Source organism: Cotesia typhae, unplaced genomic scaffold, assembly GCF_013202065.1.
Source record: "Cotesia typhae breed Kobodo isofemale line unplaced genomic scaffold, CoteBio_Ctyphae contig_42, whole genome shotgun sequence".
Lineage (NCBI taxonomy): Eukaryota > Metazoa > Arthropoda > Insecta > Hymenoptera > Braconidae > Cotesia > Cotesia typhae.
This window is the reverse complement of record NW_027423751.1, coordinates 1,475,995-1,502,088: the sequence shown is the minus strand read 5'-3', so window position 1 is coordinate 1,502,088 and position 26,094 is coordinate 1,475,995. Positions and strand designations below refer to the sequence as shown.

At 28.9% G+C, this 26,094-nt stretch overlaps 4 protein-coding genes and 1 long non-coding RNA gene across 5 annotated transcripts; 3 read left to right on the top strand and 2 right to left on the bottom strand.

Moving 5' to 3' along the window:
• The first annotated feature begins 265 nt into the window (after positions 1 to 265).
• On the top strand, positions 266 to 1,519 carry Pcd (pterin-4a-carbinolamine dehydratase). Its single transcript, XM_074244012.1, has 3 exons — positions 266 to 424; positions 627 to 746; positions 817 to 1,519. Exons 1-3 carry the CDS (start codon positions 314 to 316, stop codon positions 991 to 993), a joined length of 408 nt encoding a protein of 135 aa, XP_074100113.1. The 5' UTR covers positions 266 to 313; the 3' UTR covers positions 994 to 1,519.
• A 142-nt stretch (positions 1,520 to 1,661) lies between these two features.
• Positions 1,662 to 5,089, bottom strand: Vta1 (vesicle trafficking 1). Its single transcript, XM_074244010.1, has 4 exons — positions 4,671 to 5,089; positions 3,075 to 3,506; positions 2,263 to 2,430; positions 1,662 to 2,161 (listed from the first exon to the last, which is right to left on the bottom strand). Exons 1-4 carry the CDS (start codon positions 4,768 to 4,770, stop codon positions 2,004 to 2,006), a joined length of 858 nt encoding a protein of 285 aa, XP_074100111.1. The 5' UTR covers positions 4,771 to 5,089; the 3' UTR covers positions 1,662 to 2,003.
• Positions 5,090 to 6,490: 1,401 nt separating this feature from the next.
• LOC141528020 (uncharacterized) lies at positions 6,491 to 25,502 on the bottom strand. The gene is made up of 11 exons (XM_074243843.1): positions 25,234 to 25,502; positions 16,205 to 16,251; positions 13,245 to 13,453; positions 12,807 to 12,904; positions 12,605 to 12,707; positions 11,988 to 12,416; positions 11,324 to 11,523; positions 10,999 to 11,172; positions 10,771 to 10,923; positions 9,977 to 10,234; positions 6,491 to 7,372 (listed from the first exon to the last, which is right to left on the bottom strand). The coding sequence occupies exons 9-11, from the start codon at positions 10,795 to 10,797 to the stop codon at positions 6,491 to 6,493; spliced, it is 1,167 nt and encodes a 388-aa protein (XP_074099944.1). The 5' UTR covers positions 10,798 to 10,923; positions 10,999 to 11,172; positions 11,324 to 11,523; positions 11,988 to 12,416; positions 12,605 to 12,707; positions 12,807 to 12,904; positions 13,245 to 13,453; positions 16,205 to 16,251; positions 25,234 to 25,502.
• On the top strand, positions 16,689 to 17,249 carry LOC141528127 (uncharacterized). Its single transcript, XR_012479316.1, has 3 exons — positions 16,689 to 16,785; positions 16,930 to 16,992; positions 17,051 to 17,249. It is a non-coding gene; the product is annotated as an uncharacterized LOC141528127 (long non-coding RNA).
• On the top strand, positions 19,604 to 21,113 carry LOC141528072 (uncharacterized). The gene is made up of 2 exons (XM_074243929.1): positions 19,604 to 19,993; positions 20,084 to 21,113. The coding sequence occupies exons 1-2, from the start codon at positions 19,726 to 19,728 to the stop codon at positions 21,016 to 21,018; spliced, it is 1,203 nt and encodes a 400-aa protein (XP_074100030.1). The 5' UTR covers positions 19,604 to 19,725; the 3' UTR covers positions 21,019 to 21,113.
• Positions 25,503 to 26,094: the final 592 nt, after the last annotated feature.

Here is a 26,094-nt window from a genome sequence, read left to right as displayed (position 1 = left end):
CGTGCAATTCCAAATAATTAATAATTAAATAATGAATTAATAAAATTGAATTCCACCCTTTGCAATTGTAAAATTGAATTTGAATCTTGAAAAAATAAAATATCATGCATGTGTACACTAGTAATAATTCGGCTGCTGTAATTAATACTAGTTCGATTTTTACCGCCAGGTACCATGTCTCAATAGGACAGTTCCAAATCAATGTTGGTACATAATTTTTATTTACCTCCATTGAAGCCGAACTCTGCTAGCCAGTTCTAACAAAATTTGGAAAAAAAGGCTGATATACCGTTCATATTTATACTCAACCAGAATGGAAACTATATTCTATAAAATCTGTCACTCCAGTGGGAAAAATCATACGTTTCTGAGCGGTTTGCGACGAAGGAACTTAACAACTTTCAAGAATTTAAATAAAGAAATGGTGAGTTTTCCGATGTTTTAACCATTTTATATCATTTAATATAACTTTGAATAGTTGTTGATTTTTTACAGTAGAATTATAACTATTAGAGTTGAGACGAAATTTATCTTTTAAATGTAGCATTTTGCCGTATGTCCATTTATTTTATCTATTTTACAAATTAATTGAATTATTTTATTTTCATATGTAAATTATATTTCAGACAAAACTTCAATTATCAGAACGAGATGATGTTTTAAAGCCATTCTTACAAAAAGGTTGGACCATTAAAACTGAAAGAGATGCTATGTACAAGGAATTTTCTTTTAAAAATTTTAATGAGGTTTGAAAATTATTTCTAAAATTTTCTTTTTCTTTGAACAATGAAATTAATGTGCTTCCTGATGTTACAGGCATTTAGTTTCATGACTAGTATTGCACTTGAAGCAGAAAAAATGGATCATCATCCCGAATGGTTCAATGTTTACAATAAAGTGAATATAACTCTGACATCTCACGATGTCAGTGGTCTATCTCAACGTGATATTAAGCTCGCGAAATTTATCGAAAATAAATTGCAACATATGTGATAATCACATAATAAAGTACAGTTTTTTTTTATTTTTCTATTGATTATGCTCACTTATCTTTAATTGAAGTTATTTTGAACTTTATTCGGCATATTTCACAAAAAGATTGTGCTTCATTCTTCCGTAATAAAAATATATTTTTTTTAAAGATCGGTGATATAACTCACCCATCTTTAATTAGTGTTAATATTGTTATTCACTAAATTGTAAACAAAATTCTTTTTTTTTGTACATTATTGTAAGAAAATAAAACGCCTCCAATGAAATTCCATTCATCTCAATCAATTGTCTTTATAACGAAAGTAATTAAACATTTTGTTGTGTTTCTTCAATAGTCAAATCAGTTTTAAAATTGTCACTGATTGAAATATTTACAAATTTTTGTCGGGATTATCACTTACATATTTCGATTTGTAGCTGGTGCCTAATTAAGAAGCCGAGTTTGAGCAAACAGATAATTTTGTTCGAACTAAAATTCTGTTAATAAAATTTAAATAAGAATTGATATTAAATAAATGAAGAATAAATGCTATGATACAATACATTGCAATTATTATTAAAATTTATAATATGTGATTTTGTATTTAATATCACATGAACTCGAAGGATATGCGATTTTTATTTTAGAAATTTTTTTTTATATTTTACAACAACTTGAAAATGCAGCATACACGAAGATAAAAAAAGTTAAGTAATTTTACAAATTTTTATACCAAACTATAATGTGGTATAATTTTTATATCATGATAAACTTTATAAAGCGATTAGGCAAATGATCAACTATTTCTTAGTTAAAAAAAAAATAATTGTGAGCGCTGAGTATTAAGTAGTTTAGAAAAATTGTTTTGTCAATCATTAAGAATATTTCTTATACTATTTTTTAACGAGAACTCATGCTATATTGCTATATTTTTTAAAATAACTTAATATAACATTTATATTGATTTTACAAATTTTATTACATTTTTTAAAAAAAATATCTGAATTTCTTCCATTATATTTCTTATGCTTTAACTATCTTGTCCTGTGGTTATGAGGCACAATGCTTTCTGTAAATTTTCTATAGTTGTTGGTATATCGTCATAATTTATAGCGTTTCCAGCCCATTTAATGTATTTTTGCGCTTTAAGCAATTGATCAGCACTTAGACTAGCTTGTTGTTTTGTATCTAAATATAAATTTATTGCATTAATAAAATAAATATCAACAATTGACGATAAACACAATCAAATATGAAACATTCTTTTTTTTTTTACAGAATATTATTACCTGGCAAATTTATGTTAGTAGTTGAAGCTGCAGATGTATCATCCGACAATGCTGAATCATGAGAAGAAACATTATCACCCGGCTTCGGATCCATAATCTCTTTTTCATCTTTTACATTATTTGAATTCGATTCTGAATTACTGTTCAACATTGTTTCACCATCTGAAGCTGAAAATGATTGTAAATATATATTGCGATCGTCAATCGTAAGCAATAACTAAAGAAAAATTTTTAAGGGGATCATCCCATGATAAGACAGGTTTGTTGTAGATTTTTTAATAATTCTTTGGATGAACCATAAAAATTTAGCAGTTTAAACTTGTTATCATACATTTGTTGAAATTTCAACAGTAATTAAAAAAATGTTTAATTATAATAGAAAAACCAAACAGCATTTTAATTTGTGAGGTTGTGATTATTGCCTGAACTAGAATCATTCGAATTGATAATGAATTAGAATTTTTAAAATCATGTGAATCATTTAATTTTTGATAATTTCAAATAATTCTTGTTTAGGTGATAGATATGCACAGCTTCACAGATTGAAATGCCATTTAGTTTTTTGATTTAAAATAAACAAATCAGCCAAAATTATGGAGATCGCATTCTTTCAGCATCAGTACTTCTGACGTAGAGTATCACTCAGAGTGATGAAGATCTAAATCGGAAAATGTTTCAACTTACTGTTGAAAATAAATACATCATAAAAAGTTCAAACTTCTATATTTTTAATAAAGTGAAAAGTATATTTTAATATCTAAATTTAAGCTGAATTTTTATGTATTCAATTTACTTAACATGAACTTCATTACCTGATTCATGATTATTAGAATTATTTGATTCTTCTTGATCAATGGGACCAGGGATTGGTGTTTCTCCATTTTTCAAACAATTATGAATATAAGCAGCCTTCCACTTAGCGTACTTTCTATTTTGATTAGCTTCTTCGCTTAATTCTCCAAAAGTAGTTAATATATCATAAAGAAATCCAGCTGTGTAAAAACTCTGAATTACATTTTTGGAAAAATTTGAAGCCCTGTCATTTTGATCGGCATAATGAAAAATCTTCAAAGCATAATTTTCTATATATGCTTGTGCTGCTATATCATTAGTGATACATTCATTGTCATGTAATTGTTTTTTTGTATTTTCCAACCAAGTCATGAGCTTAATTAAAAAATTTGTTTCCTCTGATGATTTTTTTTTGAATAAACTCAAAGCAGTTTGCGCAGCGTAAAATCGAGCTGTAAATAGTTTAAAACACATTTTTCCACTTTTTAGTCATTCTTAAAAAAAAAAAAAAAAATTAAAACTTCAAAGTTTTAGTTTTAGTTTTGAAATTTTTAGTAGAAAAAATTTTATCAGCTATGGAAATAAGAAGAGCGTTTTGTGAAGAGACCATGTCACGAACGTAAATCATCGTAGAAACTGTCCATCTAGTTTCAAATCTTAAAACTCCAAGCTCTCAAAGTACGAATTTTCTAAGTTTATATCACATTGACATAATCACTTAGCTACTCTACTTTCTATAAAAATTGAATATTTTTCAAAACAAACGACTAATTTTTAAAGTTTAACTTCAATATCGTATAATTTGTACAGGAGTGAATTTATCAAAAAATCTGAAGTTTAAACAATTAGTTCTTTTGTTGTTGAAGTAAAAAATAGACGATTTGAAATCGTGTTCTCTAGATTCTAATATTAGGGGCTTAAACTTTAAGACTTTCTGTTGGTATTGTCAAGTAAATTTTTTTTTTACGCTCCAAGTTAGCGATTCGATATTCGACTGTTAGGTTTCCTTTGATATTCAGACTTTTGCCACGATCTTATAAATTCGATTTCATAAGAATAAATTTCTCCACATAATTATGATAGTACAATAAAAACATGTACGTACTTTCATTGCCTATAACTGTGTAAGAATTAAAATTTTAATGGGGATTCGTATGAATCAAAATAATTATTAGTCGTGAGATCATTAGGGGTTAAATCATGAACATCACGTCCGTTTGAAATTTTTTTTTTTATTTTTAGATTTTTCGATTTAACAACATTTTTTTCAATGCTGAAAATTCTTTTATTTAATTTAGTATTTCTTTTTTATTTAAAACTTTTTTGAAAAGTATTTTTTTTTGGTAAAAAATATCGTGAACTTTGACATTGTTTGATTTTTTGCAATTAACTTATTCTCTAAAGGATCAAATATTAGTTCCAATGAGTGCTAACAAATATTAATTAAGTATAGTGGATAAGTTCTAATTAATGTTAATAAATATCCAAGACATACATTGATAGATGAAGAAAAAATTTTTTACAATTTTTAAAGAAATCGAAGATAAAAATAAAGTAGAACATTGAACTTTCAATCACTACAATATCAGATATATTAAAAATTTTTAAAAACATACCCCAATAGCTAATTACTAGATCTCGTGAATCATGCTGTGATGCAATTTTTAAGTAATGCTGAATACTTTTCATAGACGTCGGAACGTCTGATAAATCCATTTTTAAATAATTACTTAATATCACTTGATTGATAATGATTTGAGTTGATGATAATTTACTGAATTATTAACCTTCAGTGGAATTTAAAATGTGATAATTAAATTGTACTAACGAACTCATTCCACATGTTTTATTTCAATAACCATTGAACTAAAAGATATTGATAAATTGTGAAAAAGGCTAAATACGTTCCTAAAATGCAAAAATAATAAGAATATATTTATTTATTTATTACGAAACATAGAACCCAGCAGAAAACAAAATAAACACGGAATATAGATGGGGTATAAACATAAAATAGTATAATCCCATCTAGCGAATAGACTGGAATTCTATTGGCACTGGAATATTTTTCTCATACGGCCGTTTAGACAGTCTAGAGTTGTGTGGTAGGGGAGCTGTGTTGGTGAAGAACTTGCCTTAAACCTAAGCGAAGCTGGACACGCTGAAGCGGCAGTGTGACGACTTTACTCAGAATTTTTTTACTCTAAGCTATCTCTTGTTGTGAATTCGAAAGGATTGATCACAACGCTCTCTATATATTAATATAGAATTACATATAAACAGATGACTGCAATAAATAGTAGCGGGAAAAACCTAGTAAGATTTAAAATATATGTATTTTCAATTGTAATAATATCGGTAAGAAAAATAAAAATCTTTAAATATTGTAAACTTTTCTATTTTAAATTCTATTGTTTAGTATGGGAATTTTTCTATCATAAATTTTAGGGTATAGACAAATTTATAATCACCGAAAATTCCCTAGGAAAAAACCTACAAAATTTTATTACGGTTCTGTAATTTAGACATACAAAAAACTATTTTGTTAAAATAAGTTTACGTTAAATGTAATGGTCACAGAATAAAATACCGAACGTTTTGGAATATTCTTTACAGACTGGGAAAACCTAGTAATTTCCATTTATTTTATTGTCATAATCCTCTAAGCGGCTTATTTTCCAAAACGTTCGTTAAAAAGGGATTACTCGAATACCTAAGACTAGGCAATAAAAACCAGACATTCAGGCTGGCTGCAAACTACCTGGGAACGTCATGGGCCATCGTGACGTCATTTCAACATGGACCCATTTGCCAACTCGAGAAGGGATGCTACACGGAGCTTAGATAAAAGGAGAACGATCGTCATGTATAAAAATGTCTACAGAATATTGAGAAAATAAAGTTTTATTGCAGAGTGCGCTGCAATCGCAGCGATCCCCAATTTAAATTTAGCGGGTGATTATTTATGAAACGAAGGTTTTATTTATTTTATGCAAATAAAAAATTGAAAATTTCACGAAAAATAGATCAATACATAATTAAGAAAATAATTGGATGAAGTAAATTATACGGTGACGAAAATTTTAATATAAAAATTTGATTATATATTAAAAAATATACTGAAAATTAATTTTAATTGCGTTAGTACTATAAAAATGACGATATTAGAATAAGATTTTTCAAAAAATGAAAACTGTATTATTGTGTTACTAATTATATAGAACGGGAATAAAGCAGGAAATTGCAGGAAGGTTAAATTCTTATGAAAATATCACCTTATAAAAAAAATAACAATTTATTTATTTACATATTTAAAAATAATAATTTTGACGGACAAATGCAACTAATGAAAATTGTTTTTATATTAATTTCGAAATTTTTCTGAGCTTCTTGCTCTTACTTTTTCTATTTGTATAATTACGATTTATTGAATTAGCTAAAAATGTCCTCTTATAGTAATAAAATAATTTAATAATTTCTTCATTAAGCTTAATCGATGTTCTTCGCAGCCTACATATGGAAGTAATTTTTCTTCGGCTATTTTATCCAAGATTTGACTCATCGTATTCATTTTAACAGTTTTCGTCCCAACAACTTGTAATACGATATTTTCTAGGCGTTCAATTAATTTATATAAATTTTCACTGGGACGTTTACAAGAATCACCCATCGCATCAATGACTGTATTACGATCTGAAAATTCATCAGACTCCAGACTACTTAAGCAATCAAAGCACCGGGAGAAACGTTGCATTTTCCTGGTGACATAGCCAGCAATATATGCTATAACATATGTACTTGTGTGTGGGACATCGTAATCATGATGTAAATGTGGATCCCGGTGATCAAGTTCTTCTTCACTGCTTTCATCCAATAAAGTTTCGAACGGTTGTTCAGCTACGCTTACGTTCGTATTATTGAAATCTTCTCGTAAATGATCACCACTAGAACTCGAATTTGTAATATCACCGTTCAACTCTGGATGATCAGGTTCTTCTTCACTGCTTTCATCCACCAAATTTTCGAAAGGTCGTTCAGCAACACTTACATTTAGATTTATATTACTATCCTCTTCACAAAATCCATCTTCAATAATTGTATCAATTTTTTCCAACCACTTCAATTTCTTATCTTTGGTTATTAGCAATGACTCTTTAGTTTCCATTAAAGATTGTAACAATTCTACAGCAGTAACGTTTGATCCTTTAAGTGGAGTAACCAATGAATATGAGCAAAGTAGCCTAAAAACTTGACCAAATAGGATTGGATCGGGATGTTCGTTACACCCGCAAGCGCTCCTGACAATGCCAAAGAATTGCTGTAAATAATAATACAATGAAAAAAGATGTAAATAAAAATTTCAAATATTTTAAATAATAAATATTCAGAAGTTATGAAATTTTTGACACTGAGTATAATATAAAATGTAAGTTTCTGATAATAATGTTTTAAATCGTCAATCCTAATAAATATCCGCAAATGATCGTATTAATAATTAACAATCGTTACTATGAACGATAATTTATTTAAAATCGTAATTTTTTATGTAATTTTGATGTTCTACAAAATGAACTTAATGCTTAATTATAGTTAATGCTGAGAGAAACTTCTTGACACACTGAACAACATCGGAATCTGCGAAAAAATGCTAGAAATAATCAAAGAAAGATACTCCAGATCAGTGTACCAAATTGGTTCTGGAACCTTCGAATCGTTTGAAGGAGTTTCACACTGGGTGGACCAACGACAACTCCAACTAAGTAGATAAAAATAATCAAAGCAGCAATACAACAAACAACAACGATGACAAACGGAATAAAATACACGACACAGGCAGCCAAAAAAGCATTAACTCCAAACAAGTTAAAAAACCTAATACTGAACCAAGTAACATTGAACCAATGGAAGATGCAGAACATACAATAGCACAAAAAAATGTACCACGATACGAGTCACTCAGCTACATAGATGATGCCTTGGTCCCTTTGAAATTGTAATCCAACCTACCCCGGGAAAAAATGATCAGACCTGATCATGCCTGTTCATGCATGATCAGGCCTGAAATTAGTTATGATCATGCCTGTTCACATTTGCATCTGTGTAACATCAGAATAGTATAACTTCTTCACTCAAAAAATAAACCACACCAAGCACAAAATCTAGACCCAGAACCAGAAAAATTCGCACTTCAGTCCCATGGTGAAATGCATCAAGGCCCTGGAAGAAAGGTAAAATGTCTTACATAGTAAGAAGCAAATCCACTAGTAAAGCAAAAAACTTGGCAAGAATACACAACCACTCTCAACGAAAATGCACCCTTAATCATGATTTGAAGGAAATTTAAAGCCTTCAAGAACCGAAGATTGACGTCCTCGTATGTTCGACCAAACCAAGAACGCACAGTCGACCTGAAAAACGAAACTTTATAAAAGCTGATTGCCAAAAGAGCCAAATAAAATGTTATGACTCCATAGCACAACGATTCATTAGATAAGACTCTGATACCACCGCAGAACCCCCATCGGAAAACTTCACGATCTCTCAAACAGAATGAAACTCAGCTATTTTGCGGAGCAAATCAGGGACCAGGCCTAATCTCAATCAAATTGGTGACGACATAATGAAGCGTCTACCTGAAACTATAACATTGCAAATTCTCGGCTACTTTAAATACCTCATCGAATAACAGAATTATCCTGAGTCCTGGACAGAGCACCAAGTTTACCTACTTCCCAAAGGAGACACCGGGAAATTCAGACCGATCACTAAATGGCAATTAAATGAAGTAAACGCCCGGGAAAAAATGATCAGACCTGATCAGACATGAACAGGCATGAGTCTTCAGCCCTGATCAGACATGAAAAATGACCATGCCTGATCAGGCATGAATTGACCTGATCAGGCCTGATCAGACATGGTCAGGTCTGAAAACCCATTACTATTTTTAATTAATTATTTTGCTTAATTTTATGGTTGTAGTACTTGATAGAGTCGTACGCAATTCTCTATAATAAAATAAAATAAAAAAAAATAATTACATATTATTGTAAGGATGTAACACCAGCGGTCAACCATCCAACTACCAACCATGCTCAATGCTGTTTAACTCTGGTGTTATCCGTTTGCCTTGAATTTCCCGCCTGCTGTGCTGCTATATTAGATGTAACAATTCTATGAAGTACATAGAGTATCGAATAAGTTTATGATAAATATAATGTTAAAATTGGTTTTATAATATATTTTGATAGTCCTAATTTATTTATGTAACCGAATCTCATTATAATATCACATTTATTTAAATAATATAATAAGTAATGATTTTCATATTAGGCAGGAGCAGAGCAGACCATAACATCCCATAGAAAATGTAATAAATTTTTTTATTACAAAATTATTTAAATAAACGTAATGTTAAAAATAATTTTGCACTTTTTGTGATGACCAAAAATTTTTTTCGTCAAAGAAAAAATTTTTATCATATCTCTGACTATAGTCAGAGAGGAACAGTCATAAACAGGCATGGTCAGACATGAATAGACATGAACAGGTATGAACAGGCCTGAGCGTATTTAACACTTCAGACATGAACAGGCATGGACAGGTCTGATCAGGCATGGAGAGGTCTGATCAGGCATGGACAGGCCTGAACGTATTTAACACTTTAGACATGAACAGACATGAGCAGGCATGGATAGGTCTGGTCAGGCATGGACAGGCCTGATCAGGCCTGAGCGTATTTAGTACTCCAGATATGAGCAGGCATGAACAGAACTGATCAGGCATGATCATGTATAACTTCAGGCCTGGTCATACATGAACAGGCATGATCAGGTCTAATTTCAGGCCTGATCATACATGAACAGGCATGGTCAGGTCTGATCATTTTTTCCCGGGCGTAGCGAATATTTTTTATTTTACTTACTTCTAACTTATCTTGATTTAAGCGAGCTGTCATTAAATAATCAAAATGACATTCCTCATGTAAGAAATTTATCAGTTCAAGCGTTCCTCCCAATGTTATCTTCAATCCTGTTAAAGTACTTGTGGTAATTGCAAAATTAAAATCTTCCAGAATTTCAGTGTTATCAGTCGATTGCTTCTTATTTTTTCTATACTTCTGCTTTTCTTCACAGGCTTTTGCTTCCCAATCCCTCAAATATACATCAAAGTCCGTGATTACCTATAATATGAAAATAGTTTATCTAATAACTGTTAAAAAACATGGGATAAGAAGGCACACAAGAAAGGTTTACTCGAAACAAGAAGAAAAACTAGACTCCAGAACATTTTTTTGAAGACATTCATTAGTTACAGCTCAGAAGAAAAATTGTTAAGCGAAAAAAATTTACTTAAACCCATAAAATTTTCTTAGTTCTAGAATTTCTTTATCTTGGCTTACGATTCTTTGTATGATAATAATAAGAAAGAAATGTATTGAAAAAGACAGACTGTGGTATGATTGCAAGATAAAAAGATTTTTGCGACTAACAATCAATGAAACTGAATAGAAGCATGCGGTTATAATAATGAAAGTAATGTAATCCGTCGGAGGGAACTGACTGATTACATTTGGTTAATTTATTGCGTGCGTAGCACGTTTCTGTTTTGTCTTACGCAATAAATATATAATAGTATTCAACAATAACATTTTTAGAGAGTGTTGCAAATTTATATGAACATCGCCTACTTTAAGTTCTTCCAGTTTCTATTACTTACTTTGAATCTAATTACGAAAAAAGCCATTAATTTATAGATCGATTGATTGATTGATTAATTGATTAATTGATTGATCCATTGATTGATTAATTGATTCAGCTGAAAAAAAATTTGATGATTCGCAGAAATCTCAGGTTCGCTGGTATGCTGATCCTATTTCAAATTCGTATTTGATTGTGATTGTACTGAAAATTTAAAATCGATTTTTATTCATTATAATTTTGATACCTTCTGCATAGGACATTCTTCAGGACGTAAAGCGTTAACAGGGGTTCGAGAACTCATCGCTTTAATGAGATTATCAACTCTTTCCATAAATTTTACTGTAGCCTCACAATCATTCAAATCGTAACAATTATTCTTGAACGTTAGCATTGCAACTCTTACGGATTTTGAGAAAAGCTGAAAAAAGTAAAATGTACAGTTAAAAAAATTAAATATAAAATTAAAAAAGAAAATTTTCAAGTTACAAATAAACAATGAACTAAGTACTGTTTCAAGCAATCGAACTGTATGAAATAATTGAAAGCATTTTATGAAATATATTAAATACCTCTTCAGCTAAGCGGACGTTCATTTTCTGATAACCCTCTGGATTTAAATGCTCAGGTGTTAATTTATAACATTTCCTTTAGCCGGACTGAGTCTAGGCAAGCATATGTACGATCTGTATGCTTGCGTCTGTCATTACGGTGTTTCTGCTGGGCATTATACAGCATACGCGAAGAATCCTCATACAGATGTGTGGTATCACTATAATGATGAAATGACGAGTAAATAGAAGCCACAGGAAGAAGATTTCAGTAATGCGTATATTTTATTCTACAGCCGACGAGAAACAGACTCAAAGCCATGTAATTTATAAATGAATGTAAAAACTTAATGGCAACGAAGAAAAATTTTAAGTCAGAAATTTTTCGTATAAATTAATGTGTTTAATTGTGTAAAAATAATTAGGCATTGGTTCAGGCTAAAATATTAGGATAATTTTTTCAATTATTATTATTATTATTTTTATTTTATTATTATTATATTTTTAAAGATATAAGCTTATCCTGATTGAAAAAATTGAAAAAAAATTAAAATATGAAATAAAAGAAAAAAATATTAAAATTTTTAATTAGTGTAATTTTTATTTGTTAATTAATTCGTAAGATTTTATTTTTTAATATAAGAAATTGAAAAAAAATTATTTAGTGAATACAAATTGTTTAAACCATTTTCCCTGCCCGTTTTAATTCACACAAGTTCATGAAATAGATGAATTGCGTGTAGTGGGCTGGCTTTTCTCTCACTGCCTGCTGATAGTGAAATAAATTAAAATAAACCTGCAAACAAAAAATTACATTTTATTGGTGTTGGGCCGCCCTGATTAAAAATACTAATTAAAAAGAATTGAGAAGCGGTCACTCCATGCAAATTGTATATCTAAAGAAACCTGTATATTAAAATAATTGAAAAGAATTCACATTTTATATTTTTTAATTCTTTTCAATCAGTATTTTTAATCAGGGTGTGGTAAGTCAACTTTTTTAAATATTTTAATAGAACTTATCAAAGCCTCCTCAAGAAGGTGAAAAAAACGTGATTTAATTTGCTCTGAATTTTTTTGTCGTCTACAAAATATTTGTTCTTCGGCAATGGCGCTTTAAAAAAAATTCCGTACATGAATAATTAGCATGGTTTATTAAGTTATTAATTATTATTATTTTATAGTAATTACTAATTTACTATTAAGTAATTAAATAATTACTAATTAAATCAATAACTTAATAACTAAATAAAAGGTTTTCTAATTAATAGAAAATTATTTTAAATTAATCGAAAAACTTACTTCCAGATATCAGCATGGTCTTCGTATAAATCCGAAAATATAAATGTTCGGTCATACCGATGCAGTCGTAGACAGACGAGGAGATCGTTCTCGGCCCAAGTCCCTGCAAAAATAATAATTATAATTAATTAATCAATTGAATGCACATTTGAAAATTTATATAATAAAAACATTCAAGTGATGATCACTTAATTCGACTTACATCGTTTTAAATCATGTGCCCAAGAAGCCTCAAATGGATAAAACATTATTATAATATGTATCCACGTCTAGAATGATAATAAGATTGATAATGAGACGCTGTAAAAGAAAAATTGAATGCTCAATAGAAAAAAAAAAGTTTAAACAAATGACAATTGAAATATATTGATGCGTGACGTTGCACGACCAGACATGCCCACAACCATACACAGACAATAATGGCGCGCGAAATTAAACTGCTATTATTTAATTAATACATATTTAAATTTATAATTTTATTATTTAATATTTAAACATGCGAAACTATTAAATTTTACTTAAGTATACATAATTATACATACATAATTAACTTGAAAGTTTAATTTGTATTTATTATTATTATTATGATTATTATGATTGAATTGAGATATAAATGTTAAACATCTCTTAATAAAAATACCTTCTATTGATTACTGGAACTAAATTTTCGTTATAAAAAGCTTCACAAGTAATTATATGTAATTATATATAAGTAATTATATAAATTACAAATTTCCCGTTGCCTTTGACCCTGAAACTCTTGCCCATGACCATCCCCTGGACCAGCAGCTGCTTGAACGGCTCCCTCATCGGCAGCAAGCCTTCTGAATGCAAAAAATGGTTGACGAACTGAAGAGAGATAAAATTAATTTTTAATTATTTAATTAAAAAATTTTAGAAAAAAATAAATTATTTAAAATGAGTAATTAATAAAAAAATTGCACGGTAATTTTTTAATTATTGACATTTTTAAAAATATAAGCTCATTCCGATGTTATGCTCATCAAGAGCTTTCATTTAAGTACCCACATGCATTTTTGATATCTTTTTCATATATACATATAAATATATAAAATATATGAAAAATTGATGTGGGTACTAAAATTAAAGCTCTTGACAAATGTAACATCAGGATGAGCTTGTATCTTTTATCTAAGTCACCGGTAATCTGACTCATCGGTCTGTAGGTAATGGACGTCTTCCCATTAATAACTATGCTTAATCTAATTAAATATATGGGTGATATAATATTAAATATACAACAGTAATATTTAAGTTGAGAACAATCAATTGTTATTTATTGATTGTTATACTTTTTAAAAATAAAAAAAAATTTATTTCTTAAATAAACTTACTTAAATTGAAAAACTTCTTTCATTTTATACATTAAATTTAGCCGACGTTTTTGACTTTTTGATTATTTTTTTAATTTAACAAATAAGAACTAAAAAACATTTTTAAAAACTTCACTTATAGTTTTTCAAGATTTTTACAAATGAAATTTTTTTTTATTGATTTGTAATTATTTTTTCAATTAAAAAAACATTATAAAAATTTTTAGATGTCGGCTAAATTAATTTTCATTTCTTTTTAAACTAACTTTGGTCATTTATTTGAAAATGGAGTCCACAATATTTTAATATCCAAAAATTTCATTAAATAATTATGAAAATCAAAGTAACTGACATCTAAAAATTTTTAGAATTTTTTTTTTCATTGAGAAATTTATTACAATAAAAGAAAAAAAATATTCATTTGTAAAAACCTTTAAAAAGCTATAAGTAGAATTTTTTTAAGATATTTTTGAATTCTAATTAGTAAATAAAAAAAATTAAAAACATCGGCTAACTTTAGTATTGTAGAATAATTGTACATATTTTTTTTTATCAAAATATATCTAAATAAGTGACACTGAAATTGATAGATTTGTCGACATGAGAAACTTTTTTATAAATTTATATTATCAGAAAAGAAAATTTAATTAAAAAATTTCACCTGTGAAAATTCATAAACATTATAAATGAAAATTTTTAAAAGCATTTTTTTATTGTAATTAATTTGTTAATAAAATTTTTTTAATTGACAGCTGACAGCTAACTTTAGGATCATTAAAATTAGAATTTGAAAAATTAAAACTGTCAATTTTTTATTTTTTATTTTTAATGACATAAAAATTTTCAAGAAAATTAATTTAGCATATATTTCATAATTTTTATAAATTTTTAACAAATTATTTGTGGTTTTTTTTAAATAAAATATATTTTATTCTAATTTAAACTATAATTAATTTATTTTTAACAAACTTTTTAATACTTTTCTTAATTTAAATTTATCAAAATTTATTTTCTATTTGTTAGTTCGGTTTTTTAAAAAAATGTGTTTTTTATTTTTTTTAAACTATTCTTTATTTTGTACTTTTTAGTTTGATTCATTTATAAAAGTGTGCTATTTTAATTTTTTTAAACTATTTATTTGTTTTGTTGAATTGAAAATTTTTTTTATTGCGCCGAGGACAGCTGCAATAATTGAATTTTTTTTAAATCTACTGCAAATAATTTTATAGAATATATTTGTTGAATAAAATAAAAAAATTATCAAGTGCTAATTTTAATGTCATTCATTTTTTTAATGTTAAATAAAAGCTTCAAAATTATTTTATAAATTTATTTATTATTTTCTTAATAGTTACTACCAATGGTAATAATAAAAAAATAATTTTTAAAAAATTTCATTTTTTTACTTTTTTATATTTTTTCATATTAATTTTTTTTGCTGTAATTTTTATGTTACAAAAATTTCAATCATGAAAATTAGGTAAGAATATATTTAATAATTTTAAAAATTTTATGACAAAGAAATTATTGCAAAAAAAATTTTTTATAAATTGACATGTAGTAATTTAAAAAAATAAAATATGTAATTTTTTAAAAATAATTTTTTTAATAAATAAAATTAAAAAATTGTTAAGTAACTGCTAATTTTCATGTCATAAAAAATATGATATATTAATTTTCATAGAGATAGAGCATTGTCGAATACAGCCTAAATACTTATCAACATAAATTGATTATTGGTGAGAATGATATGAAACCATAAAAGGCACAACTCCCAATAATTTTATTTCATATTAAGAAAAATAAAATAATAATAATAATAATAATAATTAATTATGATTATATTTATTGTAAAATAAATAAATATCGGTAATCACGATATTACCATGACAACGAGCGTCGTTTATTATTGTTTATAATTTTTTTATTTTAACACCGTATATTAATTACGTTATTCGTTATCTGATCGCAAGTCTTTGTACATGTTTTTTTATAATTTAAATAATGAAAATTGAAATAATGAAAGTTTTAGTTAAAGTAAAATAAAAATTTGTTTCAAATTAAATAAATTACGTGATTAATTTTAATTATTTTATTATAATTCATTGTGGTTTTTCATTAAATTTTTTTAATTATGTTTATTATCCCGGGAAAAGCAGAGGATCAAAGGTCCTCTTTTATAAAGGGTTTACCTACGCTCGTGATATACAGAGTACAAAAATATTTCGATGCTCCAAATTAAAATCTTCTTGTGATGCATACTTACACTTTAAAAAGGATATTGGTGACATTGAAGAGTGCGTGGATGAAAATCTGAAAGAAAATCCATACAAAGCTCAATGGACAGTGCTTTTAAACACAATGAAAAAACGAGCGCGAGAAACAAACAATGGTTTAAAAGAAATTTTTGATGAGGTTTGTCGACCGTAAGTAAAATATGTTTAGTGTTCTAAAAAATTTGTATTTTTATTTTTTTTCGTTAAATACTTTAGTCGCTGCTTGTTTACTTTTATCACTTTCTATCATCTTAATCTAGTTTAACTTACTTGTCCTCAATAATAATAATTTAAATTGTCAATTTTAATTTCAATTATCTTTTTTAGTTTTCCAGAAGTAAGTGCCAACTACAAATTCAGCTCGTGCGCCAGTATTTTGTCGCGGGAACGACAAAAATATGTTGAAAACATCCCGAAGACAGTATCGAAGTTGGGTGAAATTTTATTAGAAAAAAATATAGCGCAAGGCCATGAAACGAGTAATGGAGTATCAGCGATTATTTTTACCAGCGATGACTTGTTACAATTGTTGAACAGCAGTAACGATTTATTCATGGATGGGATTTTTGAGGTATTTTTGTTTCAACAATATTGATATTTGTTTGTAATTTGTACTTAAGGTAAAAGCCCCAGTAGATGATCAAATACCAGTACATGATCATCTATTAAGGCTTTTACCTTGTAAGGAAATTAATTAATAATATTATAATTCCAGAATTCATAAAAGAAACCGAAAATTCACCAAATTTACACGATCCATGTGAAATTAGCAAGCACGGTATTTTTTAAATAATTTATTAAAAAATAAAATTTTAATAAATTTTATTTTTTTCTAGTACATCGCTGTTGCAGTTATTTTAATGGAAAAACGAACATCAGATTTATACGATACTGTCTTCGAATGGATAAACAAACAAGCTGAAAATTTAAGTACTAATAAAAACTTAATAATCCTTACAGATTACGAAAAAGCGACAATTAAGTCGCTAAGGAAAAATTTCCCCTTGGCAAAATTACACGGATGTTATTTTAATTACGTACATGTAAGTTTATTCAATATTACAACTTCTTCATTAATTAGAGTTCAATCTAACTAATATCATCATTTAATAAAGCAAAATTTTATTCCCTGATTAAAAATACTCATTGAAAAGTATTGAAAAAGATGAGAATTGAATACTTTTGAATAAATCCTATCCCACAAGTTTTTCATCTGAACATAAAATTAATACTTTTCAATTATATTGAATCTAAAAATAATATAAGAATTTCTGAACTCTTAAAGAATTGAAAAAGATTCAGATGAATTGATATTTTTAATCTTTTTGAATCCTCTTCAATAACAAAAAAGTTCCGTATTTTCGGGTTACGTGTGGGATTGAAAAAGATTCAAATTAATTGACAGTTTTCAATCTTTTTGAATTCTTCTCAATACCAAAATAATTCCACATTTCGAGTTATGAGATGGATTAAGAAAGATTCAAATGGATTAACATTTTCAATCTTTCTGAATCCATCTCAATACCAAAATAATTTCTTATTACAGATCACGCGTAGGATTGAAAAAAATTAAAATTAATTGAGAGTTTTCAATTTTTCTGAATCTTTTTCAATAACAAAATAGTCACTCATTTCGGGTCACATATAAGATTGAAAAAAATTAGAATTAATAAAAATTTTTGAATCTTTCTGAATCCTTCTCAATACCACAATAGTTCTATATTTCTAAGTATGCGTTGACTTCAAATAAATTGATATGAATTCAAATTTGTGAATATTTTTGAATCTTTCTCAATACCAAAATAATTTTTAATTTTCGATCACGTGTAGGATTGAAAAAAATTCAAATTAATTTAGAGTTGTCAATTTTTCTGAATCTTTTTCAATAACAAAATAGTCACTTATTTCGGGTCACATATAAGATTGAAAAAAATTAAAATTTATTGAAATTTGTGAATCTTTCTGCATCATTCTCAATATTACAATAGTCCTAAATTTCCGACGCGTTGGCTTCAAATTTAATTGATATTAATTCAAATTTGTGAATTTTTTCAATCTTTCTCCTATTTATAGTTTAATATTTAATAGTTTAGTAGTTTAATAGTTTAATATTTTGGATCACGTGTAGGATTACAAAAATTTTTAATTAATCAGAGTTTTCAATGTTTCTGTTTTTTTTTAATTAATTAACTGAAGCCAAAATTTAAATTTTCCAATCTTTTATCTCCTGAAATCAATTGAAATTTTTTTTTGCTTAGAAGCTGTAAAATTTTAATTTCTTATTATCGAATAGAAAGTTTGATCTCTACGTTACAAATTACCTTATCAAATGATAAATCTAAATCACTAAATGAAATGTGAGTTTTTATGTAATAATAAATTTTATTGTTGTATTTTTACAAATTTTTCTTGCATTTACATAATATTAAGTAAAAACGAGTTCATTTTGATTACAAGTTACATTTTTGAATTATTTTTATATACAAAGTTACATCTGATAAAAAATTTAGTCCCATTCAATACTTTTGAATTCCATTTTAGAATTAAAAAGTATTAAAGACATCCAAGAATGAATCTTGTTCAATACTTTTTAATTCCATTATAAGATATTAGAAAGTATTCAAATAATTGAAGTTTCAATTCCATTCAATATTTTTCAAAATCTCTGTGTGGATTGAAAAGAATTGAAAAAATTTTCAATACTTTTCAATCAATATTTTTAATCAGGGTTCCTTCACAGTTGAAAAATCACGGCAGTTACATAGTCACTGCAAGGTTGCTAGTTTCTACTATCAATTTATGTTTTTATTTATATTTTAGGCAGTAATTAAGAAATGGGTCAGTCTTCACGTTAAAACAGAGGAAAGTTTTTTATCAAAAGTGCTGGCAATTCCTCTGTTACCAGCTGATAAATTTGAGGAAGCGGAAAAAATTCTCTACGACGAGATTTACGAGAAAAAATTAAATGAGAATGATAAATCTATCCAGGAATTCATGAGCTATCTGCGCAGTGAATGGTTAAATAAAAAAGATCACGTTAGCGTCTACGAATGCCCTACGCTGACAACTGATGGTTGCGAAAGTTTTCACAGGCATAATAAGAAAAAATTGGGAGGAAAAAACCCAAAAATTTGGGCTCTTGTAGGTAAGACAATTTATAACCTTTTTAATCATAATAATTATCTAATAATTTCTAACGTAAAAATAAGTGGCTTAAAAACTATAATTTTTTTTTTTATTTAAATAAAATTTAATTAGCAACCTTGAAGTCACTAATTGACTGCCGTGACTTGCTAACTATAAATGAATAAAATTTTTGGGAAGTCTTCCCCTTCGATACTCCACCTGCTGGATAAAATATAAACTAGTCTAAGCAGGTCGCTATTAAAACAGCTGGTGTTTATTACACGTAAAAGATTATTGTACGTTTTAAAATTAATAGAATAATTTTATATAATTACATCAGTTATATAATTATTCAGATTTTAAATTTCATTTTGATTTTTCTATTATGGAGTTTCCTTCTCGACATAATAAAAACAAAACTTCGTGTTGTGTGTTCGGATGCAGTAGCAAGTCTTGTCGGGATGACACAGTTCGATTTTATAGTTTTCCTACAGCTAATAGCAATTTTGTTACTATAAAAAATAAGTTTGGCGAAGACGAAGTGATAGACCGCCGATTAGCCTGGATAAAACAGTTAAAAATAGGAAATGAAATCACTCAATCTAAACGCGTGTGCTCATTACATTTCACCAAAGATGATTTTTTACCATCAGGTAAGTTGCCAATACGTCTTTATTGTGATTAAATACATTTTAAAACAATGAAATAATTATAAAAAACAATAATTTAATTTTTTATTGCAGCTAATCCTAATCGACAACGTATTCATTTGAAGAAAGTTAGTGTTCCTTCATGCAATCTGCCTGAAACGTCATTGTCATCATTTAACCAGCCAAACTTGAGTCAAATTCACAGCAGAGAAGAGAGACGACGGAGAAGATCTTTCCAAAAACAATCTTCTGCCTTTATGAGTAGGTCTGAGACAGCTGTTATATCTAATGATGATGACAAGGTAGAAAATGAATTTAATGAAGATGAATCTCGTGCTGAATTTGCTGCTGAGGACTTATCATCTGTGGAAGTTTCTGGTGAAAATGAAATGAAATTGAGCAACAAAAATATCACGTATGGAGTCAAAGATTTTCAAGATGTTGCTATCCAAGTAAAAAGTGATTTTTTAACTCCAAAATTTTCAAGTTTCATCAAAAATGATCAACAGCTCAGTACATTGACCGGCTTATCAAATTTCAATTTACTGAACACAATCGAAAAATTGGTGATCCAAGTTCAATCGACTTATAATATGTCTCATACCTCAATTAAATTTGATTTACGAGAATTAATAGTAATGACATTTATGAAATTGAAACAGAACATGTCTTATGCTACTTTAGCAATTTTTTTCAATTTTTCCAAACAATCTTATAAGGAACAAATTTGGAAAATGATAGATGTCTTGTGTATGGCTTTAAAACCAAGTATTTATTGGCCCACAAAGGAGAATATTTTAAAAAATATTCCTTTATGTTTTAAAAATTTCGAAGGAGTTCGAGTCGTGGTTGATTGCACCGAAATTAAAATTCAAAAACCTTCGAAGCTCTGCTGCCAATTACAAACATACTCGTATTATAAAAGCACTTATACTGTGAAATTTATGACAGGTGTAACACCAGCTGGCTTGATTTCATTTATTAGTCCTGCTTACGGTGGACGTGTATCAGACAACATAATACACTAGTCACAAAAATTAAGGGATATAAAAAAAATTCCAAATTTTTTGGTGATTTTCAGCGAGCTGTAACTCCGAGGAAAATGATCGCACAGAAAAAAAAAAAAAGCAAATTGTAGCTCCAAGTGTCTAGTTTTTAGATATGACCATGAAAATTTTTGTCATCGTCAGGTCTGGAGAAATCCTAAGAAAACTACTGAAAAAAATTTTTCGAAATTTTTTTCGTCTTAAAAAGGTCTACGGGCTTCAAAAAAATTTTTTCGATTGTTTCGTTTAAAAGCTCTTTTAGTAAATTTAAAACCCTTTAATTTGACGTAATCAAAAAGCTTGTACGATAATTTGCCGCGGAGTTATCGTCAATCAAAGCAAAAAAGTTTTTTTGACTTTGGAAATCAATAACTCTGGAAATAATGACCGTATAGGAAATCGAAGGAGGGTTTTGAAAACTACACAATATTCTCTATAAGAAAACGTAAACCGCTTTTGAAGAAAAAATTTTTTTGAATTGAAAACTCGGACTGAAAAAAGACAAAAATTCGCATAATTAAGGATATTTGGATAACTTGGTATAACTTTGGATAAAATGGATGAACGAAGGATATCGTTGGTAATTTTTAACTTCAAAGTGTCCCCTAAAATCCCTAAGAAATTCAAAGCGCTGCGATTTTTTGTTCATAGTGCCCAGAAGCTTCAAATTCTGTGTTTTCGCAAAAATCACCATTATGAGCAATTTTGTGATTTTTATTCATTTTTCCATTGAAAAAAATTTTTTTCAAAATTCTTTATTTTTCGATCAAAGAGATTGATTTTTCAAGAAATTTGAAAAAAAAAAAAAAAAAAAAATTTTCAATTTTTTTCGAAAATTTTTTTCGAAATTTTTTTCATCAAAAATTTTTTTTTTTTTATCGTCTTCAGAATGCTTCACTATTATCAAAAAAAATTAACTCAATTTTTTCTGTCCGCTACAACTGCCTTAGTTTTAAATCTCATTTTAAAAATTCAATAAAAACAAATTGATATACCCCCCGCGGAGTTCGGCTTTTCCTCACACAAAACTTGAATTTTACGTTTTCTTTTTAGCCTAAATTCCTTACGTGAATTTTTAGTAAGCTTTTCTTTGATAAGCACCTTTTGATATGCCTCGTCGACATTTAGCTGCCACAGATGTGGCTCGCATTGTTACCCTCCTTCAAGAGGGCTACAGTCAGGTGGAAGTAGCAGCTTCTATGAGAGTGAGCCAGTCCGTTATCAGTCGGGCCTATGACCGATTTAACGCGACTCAAAGTTACGATCGTCGTCCGGGTCAAGGTAGACTACGAATCACTACCGAGCGTGATGATCGAGCTATCATTCGAGAAGCTCGTCGAAACCCTACTGCGCATGCCCACACGATCGCTCATCAATTTCGCAATCGTCGACAACGTCCTCCCCAACAACACATATCGGCATCGACGGTTCGAAATCGCTTTCGAGAGCAAGGACTACGCGCTAGACGCGCAAATCGCGTGCCTATGCTCACTCCACGACATCGCCGAGCCCGATTGGCCTATGCTCATGATCATCACCATTGGGGTCGTAGACAGTGGACCAGTGTATTATGGACTGACGAATCTCGATTTTGTCTTCATGGCAGCGATAGACGATCTCTCGTTTGGCGCCGTCGTGGAGAACGAGATCGGGATGGTTTTACGAGACCAGTTACAGCTTTCAATGGTGGATCAGTCATGGTGTGGGCAGGCGTGTCCTTCAATACCAGAACCCCGTTGGTCATCGTTCGTGGGACGTTGACTGCCGATAGGTACGTCGACGAAATTCTGGAGCCACACGTCCTGTCTATGCGCACACGCATGGGGGCAAGACGGTTCATTTTGATGCAGGATAATGCTCGTCCTCACACTGCAGTTCGTACGCGACCTTTTCTCCGCGCCAACAACGTAACAACGCTTAATCATCCAGCGATGAGTCCTGATTTGAACCCAATTGAGCATGTTTGGGACATGCTTGAGCGTCGATTGCGGCGAGACTATCCGCAACTGCACAATCTTCATCAGTTGACTCAAGCGTTGTTCCGTTGTTGGCAAGGAATTTCGCAACGTGATATTCGACGATGCATCAACATGCAAGAGCGTTTACGAGCTGTGATTCAGAACAGAGGTGGCAATACACGGTACTGAGCAGTTACTGCCGTGCGTACAGAGGTCATTCGGCAGCTGCAAACAGACAAACACGCAGACAAAGACACACACACACACACACACGCGCGCGCGCGCGCGCGCGTGTGAGAAGCGTAAATCCGACCAAGCAACCTCCACGTGGTACGCTTTGGGTAACGCTAATGCCGGCAGTAAAACAACAGTCGAAAAAAATTGAGAAAATTTCGAAAAAAATTGAAATTTTTTTTTTTTTTTTTTTTCAAATTTCTTGAAAAATCAATCTCTTTGATCGAAAAAATAAAGAATTTTGAAAAAAAAATTTTTTCAATGGAAAAATGAATAAAAATCACAAAATTGCTCATAATGGTGATTTTTGCGAAAACACAGAATTTGAAGCTTCTGGGCACTATGAACAAAAAATCGCAGCGCTTTGAATTTCTTAGGGATTTTAGGGGACACTTTGAAGTTAAAAATTACCAACGATATCCTTCGTTCATCCATTTTATCCAAAGTTATACCAAGTTATCCAAATATCCTTAATTATGCGAATTTTTGTCTTTTTTCAGTCCGAGTTTTCAATTCAAAAAAATTTTTCTTCAAAAGCGGTTTACGTTTTCTTATAGAGAATATTGTGTAGTTTTCAAAACCCTCCTTCGATTTCCTATACGGTCATTATTTCCAGAGTTATTGATTTCCAAAGTCAAAAAAACTTTTTGCTTTGATTGACGATAACTCCGCGGCAAATTATCGTACAGGCTTTTGATTACGTCAAATTAAAGGGTATTAAATTTACTAAAAGAGCTTTTAAACGAAACAATCGAAAAAATTTTTTTGAAGCCCGTAGACTTTTTTAAGACGAAAAAAATTTCGAAAAATTTTTTTCAGTAGTTTTCTTAGGATTTCTCCAGACCTGACGATGACAAAAATTTTCATGGTCATATCTAAAAACTAGACACTTGGAGCTACAATTTGCTTTTTTTTTTTTTTCTGTGCGATCATTTTCCTCGGAGTTACAGCTCGCTGAAAATCACCAAAAAATTTGGAATTTTTTTTATATCCCTTAATTTTTGTGACTAGTGTATTTGAACAAAGTAAAATAATTACTATGATGGATAAAAAAGACATTGTATTAGCTGACAAAGGATTCACCATGCATGACTATTGTAAAAAATATGATGTCACGTTTTGCACACCATTTTTTCTTAGAGATAAACGACAGTTTTCTAAGTCAGAAGCTAATATGAACCGGTACGTCGTTAAAGCTCGTGTTCATGTAGAACGATGTAATCAACGTTTAAAATCTTTTGAGGTTCTTGGTTCAACTATGCCTGGGTGTTTAATAAATAAAGCTGAAGAAATATTTACAATTATTTGTGCTGTAGTAAATTTGAGTGCTCCAATTTTGAAGAAAGACAAGTTTTTCAGTTGAAAAAATTTGATAGTTTAGAAATCATAACGAAGAATCATCATGAAGAACTACTCAAACTTTAAAATATTTTTTATAAAGACATGTATTTGTATTTTTTTAACAAATATAAATATTTTTATAATCACAGCAAAGAATTATTTTAATTTGTTAATATTACACTTACAGTCTCAAGTTTTACATATATTATCTGAGTTCTTAAATTAAAAGTCTTTTAGTAATCACAAAAATCTAAGTTACAATTATTTAAACATTTTTTAAATAAATAAAATAGTGATATTAAGCTTTAAATTTTTCAATCATAAAAAAACAATAGTTAAAACTTCTTATATTTATAAGAATATTTATTTAAATATTTTGATTAAAAGAAAATGTTTTTAATTATTATTATTAACATCATCTGAAGCTTGAACTTCACATATGTTATGAATCATATGCTTAAAATAAATAGCTTTCAAAGAATGTAGTAGTTCTTTAGCGTAAGTCTCATCAAATTTAATGTTTAATACAACTAAACTGTTATCAGATGAAGTGTAAATAATGAAATCAGTTTCAGGTAAATTTAAAACAGCCATTCCTATTTGGATTTGCGCATAGTACAAATGTTTTTTTTTTAGAGTAATTTGACCATTTTCAATAACTAACCATTTGACTTTTTGCAAGGTTTCTTGAAAATTATTTTTCTTTCCTTCATAAGGACATTTAATTTCTATTAATTTGACAGGAATATTATTACTATCAAATACTACACCATCAGGTGAAAAACCAAGCCACGAATTATTGTGACAGACAACAAGACCACATTCTATTACGGTGTAAGATGGCTCTGACTCGTCATAGAGATTACGCGCTAATGGTTCATTTTTTAAACCATGCTGAGTGTAGCAATTAACAACCGACTCTGAATAAAAATATTTGATTGATTTTTACGCCAATCAGGGTTTTTATTATTATTGTATGTAAAGAGTTGATAAGAATCACTGCCAGTTATTCTTAATTGTCTTTCTTTAAGCCACGTAGAGTGGAACTCCATAGTTTTTAAGCCGACATCAACTACGTCACCACTTAAATTTGAAATTATTTTTTGGCAGCATTCTTTGAGAGGATTAACTTTTACTTGCTCGAGCTCGTTTAGAAATTTAGAAGAACGTTGGTTTTGAAAAATAGCATTTATCTTAATAGGATCACTTGTAGAATTATTATTAATTTCTTCAATAACGTCATGCCTTCCAGCTCTAAACAGAATAAATAATCACAAGTTAGTCTACTTTATTACATTGTACATATAAGGCAAACAGTAAATTGAAAAAAAAAAATAAAAAAAATTTTTTAAAGGCAATTTTATTATTATGTAGTGAATTACATGTGTTCTGCCAATGCACTAAAATGCATGTTTGACACCATGATACTTAATAATTTATCATTATCTTCTTGAGTAAGTATTATCGGTTGATAATCCTTTTCTACCTGAGATTCAGTTTTCTTATGCTTTTTAGTGGAAGCTTC